This window comes from Mauremys reevesii, linkage group 6 (genome assembly GCF_016161935.1).
Source record: "Mauremys reevesii isolate NIE-2019 linkage group 6, ASM1616193v1, whole genome shotgun sequence".
Classification (NCBI taxonomy): Eukaryota; Metazoa; Chordata; order Testudines; family Geoemydidae; genus Mauremys; species Mauremys reevesii.
Genome location: NC_052628.1, coordinates 23,405,097 through 23,411,880, shown reverse-complemented (window position 1 = coordinate 23,411,880; position 6,784 = coordinate 23,405,097). Strand labels below are relative to the sequence as shown.

General features: G+C 45.6%; 1 protein-coding gene across 5 annotated transcripts in view; it reads right to left on the bottom strand.

The window, feature by feature from the left end:
- Window positions 1-295: 295 nt before the first annotated feature.
- RAI14 (retinoic acid induced 14) overlaps window positions 296-6,784 on the bottom strand; it is a 159,488-nt gene continuing 152,999 nt past the window's right edge. For all 5 annotated transcript variants that reach the window (XM_039544733.1, XM_039544734.1, XM_039544732.1 and 2 more), the window contains 3 exons: window positions 6,512-6,661; window positions 873-938; window positions 296-606 (listed from right to left, as the gene is read on the bottom strand). In XM_039544733.1, the coding sequence (XP_039400667.1) occupies window positions 529-606; window positions 873-938; window positions 6,512-6,661 (294 nt within the window). In that variant the 3' untranslated portion in view covers window positions 296-528. The remainder of the gene's footprint in view (window positions 607-872; window positions 939-6,511; window positions 6,662-6,784) is intronic.

The following is a 6,784-nucleotide window of genomic DNA, read 5'->3' as shown; positions in this document are numbered from 1 at the left end:
GTGAATGAACTTTGCCCAATGAAAGATCACATCTGGCAAGATGCTCGGAGCCTAAGGGCAAAAACACTGAGCAGACTAGATCGCCCCACCTCCTTTTCAATATCTAGGAGCAGGACTCAGAATGGAGAACTTCACCTTTACCCAGGAGGTGTGACTATTTGTGTCAAGATGGAGTGTTGCACGCTAGGACCTGTAGCCCTCCCTGAAAGCATCTCCATATTGAAGAAGGAAGCTGTGAAGCACCAACATAGCACTGGACCACACTTTGCATCTGGGGTGGCCAAAGTAACAACAGCTCTGAAAAATACTTACATTTTGTATATGAAAACAGTACTCTGAAAACTTTGTGGGAAGGGAGAAGATGTGCAGATGCGTTAGGTCATAGTACATAGATTGAACAGGAAGGTTGGCAGAGACAAATCCAGCTCACTAAAAAAAGCAGCAGGTAGGCAATTTAAAATCTTGTGTTAAGGTGAGCCTAGCTAAACACCATGGCAGCACGACAGGATTCAGTACAAACAGTTTGTTTCACTTTTTCTGTGATTGGCTTTTGCACATTGTTAAAATCTGTTTAAGCACTTTCTGGACATCTTCATCCATTTGACCCTAGACAGAAAGATGAAAAAGTAAGTTTAATTCTAGCACCTTTTTACTCTTTCAGAAATTTTACATAAATAGTTTTAAAAGAATATTAATCCCCCAACTCCCAATCTTTTCCAAGAGGATGTTGCTTTAAATTTCTGTTAAATATTCAGACTTTTTGTCTAGGGTAACCAAAAGATAAGAAGCTATTTTCATTATAGATTTGCAGAAGGGACCTCTTACATTAAAACACAACATACCTCGCATGATTGAGAAATATGCGATCATACCTGCACAGCATAGAGAAGATGCATCCTGTAAACTGATACAATCTCCTGGTGCTGTTTCTTTGTTTCCTAAAAATAGTAAGATGCCAAGTCAAGGAATGTGCATGCAAATTCACATAAAAAAAATCACCACATCTCATTTTAGAGCACATGGATATCTACAGCTTGCATCCGAAGAAGTGGGTATTCACCCACGAAAGCTCATGCTGCAAAACATCTGTTAGTCTATAAGGTGCCACAGGATTCTTTGCTGCTTCTATGATAAAATGGTATCTTTACTTCTATCAGAAAACTATCTTGCTCATCTGCAGGCATGCATTATACCAGGGGTCTCAAACATGCGGCCCGAGGTTAGTTTCTGCAGCCCATGAGCTCCTCGCCCCCCTCCCCCCCCCCGCCCTAGCATTTACCTAGAGCGGATCTGACCCAGCACGCATTGTGGGCAGGGCAGGCTACCTGCCTGCCTGCCTGCCCTGCCCCCACACTGCTCCAGGAAGGGGACAGAACCTGGGGGAGGAGAGGCACAAGGGTGTGTGTTGATGTTGCTTCAGGTACTGCCCCCAGTCTCTCCCATTGGCTGTGGTTCCCTGTTCCCGGCCAATGGGAGATGCTGGGGGCGGTGCCTGGAGCAAAAGCAACACACACAACACACACACCCTCCGGTCCCCGAAGTTCCATCCGCTTCCCGGAGTGGTGCGGGGGGCAGGGCAGACAGGCAGGGAGCCGGGGAGAGGTGTCAGTAATGCGGCCCTCGGGCCAATGTACTAGTCTTCATGTGGCCCTCGTGGTCATTTGAGTTTGAGACCCCAGCATTATACCAAGAAGTATTTTACTATCAGGCCAACCAAAATAAGTCCCTTTGCAACGTATGGTCCACTAAGATGCTATAGCTTTATCTACACCAGGAAAGTATCTAGTGCAGCTGATGTCAGTGCTCAAAATGGTTTAGCTGCAGTCTGCAGACAAACAGGATCAAACCACAGTCAGTTGCAGTTTCTGAAATAGTAGCTGTTTTTCTGCAAGGAAGCTAAGCCACTGTTTTCAGCAACAGTTCAACTGCACCCATTGCCCACAACCCTTTGTCAGCAATGAGTAGATTTCTTAGTGCAGGTGAGGTTGAAAAGGGTCCTGTTCTATGGTGCTCTGGCAAATTACTACATATTTAGCCAAAGACAAGCCCCTCTTCTGTGGTCACAGAATCCTGTGGCCCAAGAACCATATCCCAGGTAAAGCTGAAGTTCTGTTTTAGAAACTAGGCTGAGAGAAGTGGGCCATACAACCCTAACATTATACCACCCCTTTCCTAAACTTATCAGGGGGCGAGAGAGAGGAGACACCGACCCCACAATAGCCAGTAGCCTGAGGTCAGGGCAAATCCATACTCTGCTGCAATCAGACCAGGGACTTCCACATCCCAGGCAAGCTTCCTGACCACCAGGCTATTGGCTATTCTTGGGTAGGAGGGTGTGTTGGCCTCTCACTCTCTCATAAAAAACACCACTTTTAAAGGTCTCTGGTTCATCCCAATGTGGAAGAGGAAAACCATTTCCAGCCCAGCTCTCGTGGTTAGGCAGTGGAGGAATGGAAGCACAGTTGGAGATGAGAGGCTCCTACAGAACTCGGGCAGTAGGCCATAAGCCTTCATTTCTAAGTAGGGCTATGTCTACACTTAAACTGCTACACCACGACTAGTGCTTCAGCATAGATGCTCACTATAGCAGTGGGAGGGGTTCTCCCATCGCTGTAGTTAATCCACCTCCCCAAGAGGCAGTAGTTAGGTCAACAGAAGACAAGGCAACTCAGCTTGTGCAGTAACTGTGGTTCTTCGAAATGTGTCCCTATGGGTGCTCCACTTCAGATGTGCATGCGTCTTTTGAGCCATTGATAGGAGATTTTCTGTTAGCAGTGTCCATCTGGACTGCGGATATGCTCTATGCTACCTCGTGTTATGCTCCCAGGTCACACAGAGCTGGGCGGGCAAACCACTCTCAGCTCCTACTCTAGCCGAACGTCCAACAAGAACAGTCTGAAGCAGAGGGGAAAGAGGACAGGTAGTGGAGCACCCTATGGGTACCCTATGGGTACTCCGCTTCAGATGACACCCGAGAAGTATCCTCATAGGGAGAAGGAACCTTTGGAATCAAGTCTAAGACTGAAGACAGTACAGCAGAATCAAGTGCCGCATCAGACCTGACAGTGCAGACCAAGGCATAGTGTTTAGAAAAGGTATGCACTGAAGCCCATGTAGCAGCTCTCTGACACTGGAAATGTTTTTGAATAATGCTGTGGAAGTTGTTTGTGATCTAGTAGTGTGTGCTAAAATCCTTTGAGGAGGCAAAGCACCAGCTTAATCATAGCAAGCAGTAATACACACAGAGATCCAGCTCAACAGTATCTGTGAAGAGATTGTGGACCCCTGAGATCTTTCTGTGATGGAGACAGAGTTTAGGTGATTTCCGAAATTGCTTGGTCCTATTCAGATAAAAGGCCAATGCCTATCATATATCTAACGTATGAAGGGAAGTCTGCCACTGAAGTTTATGTGGTTTAGGAAAAAATACCAGTAGATGAATAGACTGGCTAAGGTAGCAATCCAACCCTTCAAAACTGCTGTTTTGATGCTGATTGGGTACCTGCTGAATGGAGGGTGGGAAGCTCTCTTCCCCTGGAATCTTTTTCTAGCAGGCTCGGTGATTCTGTGAAAGCCAGAGAACTGAGCTAGACATGATCTATGGGCAGTTTGAGACCCATAGGGTGTATATACCCAGAGACCTGAGCAGGGACCCTCGGTACTGAGAATCGTTCAGTACCCATAAGTAGTGGGTCCCTAACACTCACAAGTCCCTGGAGTAACAGATTCCTTTGGTATTGAGGGGGTCGGTACTGATGCAGCAATTGATTTGGTGTGCATAGGTGCCAGGGCCAATGTTGCATGCTTCAATTTTGTCAGTACTGACTGAGCTGAGTGGGAAGGCACCATTGTTAAATATGAAGTAATCTGTGCTGATCTGGAAGCAGATGATACCAGGGCCATGTCAGTGCTGTGTTTCTCCTAAGTACTCCAGGATCTCCTTACTCCGTCAGTACCAGAGGAAGAGTCTTTCACCTCCATGGTACAGAGTCGAGAATTCCAGGCCTTTGACACCACAGATCTAGCAGGAAAATAGGACTTTTTCAGAGCTGGCTCCTTGTGGTGGGGGACCGAGCTCCTCCTCTTTGGAGCCTTCCCTGAGTCCTCTGAGATCTTCCCCTTCTCAGACAAGAATTTAGCCAAAGCTGAAAGGGCACTGGGACTGTCAGGAGACAGATGTATGGAGGCAGGTGGGTGAAGGTCTCCTGACCTGATTCAGAAGCCGGTCGAAGGGAGTGCTCCATCACCACCATCATCATCTTCAGCTTGGTCTCCTGATCATTCCGAGCAGGGCCGGCTTTAGGACATGCAGGGCCCGATTCAAAAGAGCTGAAGCCGAAAAGCCACCAAAGACAGCAGCAGCAATTCGGCGGCAGCTCAATCGGTTGCTGCTGTTTCCAGCGGCACTTCAGCGGAGGGTGCGGGGCCCCTCTTCTGGACGCTGCAGGGCCCTCTTAGGCCCGGGGCCCAATTCCTGGGAATCGCCCTAAAGCCGGCCCTGATTCCGAACTCTAGATTTTAGAGCCAAGCAAAAATTGCACTTTTGGGAGAGATGGGACTCCCAAGCAACGGCAACACTTAGCCATCACTGATCAGAATAACTTCCTAACAAGAGAGGCAGCATTTGGAACACGCCCAGCCAGGCCCAATAAGGTTTCCAGATACGGGGGGAGAAAAATCAGAAACCTTTCAACTATCTAATTTTATATTAACTAACACTAACTAGAAACACTCAACTAAACAACAGTTACCAAATGCACAAGGTGGCCACGCTAGAGCTCAGTTCTGGCCGAGGGGATACAGAAGGAACTGAGGGTGGTTTGCCTGTGCAGTCGTATATGCCTTCGAAGTGCAGCATTAGGTTGTACACAGCACAGGTGCAGGCTGAATGGACACAGCTAATTGAAAAACATCTGACCAAGGGCTCAAGAGGTGCATGCGCATCTGAAGTGGACCACCCATAGTGACACTATTCACAGAGGAATTCTTCTGTCAACCTAGTCTACACAGGGAGTAGGTTGGCTTAACTATGTCACTCAGGAGTGTGGATTTTTCACACCCCTCACTGATGAAGCTGGGTCGACCTAATTTTTTAGTGTAGACTTGACGTAAGTGTTTTATTGTTTAAATGATTTACTAAATCCATTGGCCCCACTAGTATTCCTACAAGGGACTAATTCCAGCCCCAACTCCCACTGCCTGACTGGGGAGAAGGAAGAACAGGCACCTGTGTAACTCAGCAGGTTGGGAACTCAGATACAAGAGCTTTCCTCCCTGAGCTTGGTGCTTAAAGAGGTCTGAAAAAAAGATGTGTGTTTGAGGGGAGGGTGGGGTGGGGAGATGTCTTTCATAATCTGGGAGCAGCAGCTTTGGTAAGACAATGCCTGAAGTGTGCTCCTCAGCAACCAGGCTCAATTCTTAACCTTTTTTTTTTTTTTTTTGGCCACATCTGCGACTCCTGGCAGGCCTCTCAACACACCCACTTCAAGCTCTGCCAGGGCAGCTCCATAACTCACAGCAAAAGCTTTTTGTGGTTTAAAAAAAATGCTTTGGGGCTCTGTCCAGCTTGGAAGTATTCATGTTCTACTGGACTGGGCCCTTTACTTGTAAATGGGAAGCCCCATTGAAGGTACAATTTTAAAATCATTTAAAGCAATTCACAAATTCTGAGAAAAATTATCCTTTTTTAAATAAATAAATAAATAAATAAATAAATAAATAAGGGCCTGTTTGGATAGAACTTGTCACAAGATTATTTCTTCAAAAAATATCAGGCTTATTTTAGTTTTTAATTATTTTTTAAAAAGATTTTAACTGATGACTAAATCTGCACCTTTCTGAGCAACACAAAAACCCAGTGCAAACTGGCTATGTACTAATGAATCACGGCACACAAGTACACCACATTTTATGACAGTTATAACATCTTGGATCAACTATTAAACTTTGCTCTAACAGTCCAGCGTCTCAGCAGTTTGGATATCCATTTAAAGCTGTGGCTTTCTAAACTCTCATTTCTGCTATAGTTTAGTTTAGCTGTGACACAGCAAAATGAACAAATGTATGGAGATGTGATGACATCTGCTTTGGGGGTGCCATCATTATTTTATCAACCCAATTAATGCTTAACTTCAACACAGTAGCTTAAGCAACTGCATACTGTATATGCAGACTCTTGGGAACTGCTGCACTATTCCCTGTATCTCCAGAGCAGAAAATGGAGTGAAGTTGACTGATCTAAGTGTGAGGCCTCTGGGGATATACTGCAACACAGTAACTCAGTTTTGTATTATTGCTGAAAGAGTGCATTGCTGTGACAATAATGAGGATTCACAGCTATCAGTTATAGCACATTTTTAAAGGGTTCACTTTATTGCATTGAGCATCCATTTCTTGTACTCAGTGGTTGTGCTTCACTTTAACGGGGCATACGAAACACTGAAAGGAAGGCTTCACGTCCTATTAGCAATGAGAGCAGCCGGAGTTTATCAGTTAAGAAACCCACACTTACAGCCAACTGATTTTGTAACTGTTTCACTTGTTGCTGTAATGCCTCCAGTTGTTGGCTTTGTCTTTTGGGTGCACTGGTTGAGTAGGAAAGCTGAGAAAGGCTGTTCAATGCTTCTTTTAACTTGCTAACCTCCTTGGACATCTCATTGATCTATCAAAGAAAAAAGGTCCATGTGAAAGGATGCAAGAAATACTGTTTTGCCATGTTTTATTTAGAGAACATTTGTGCCTTTTCTTTTGGATTCTGAAAAAGCACCTGAGGCACAAGGCACCT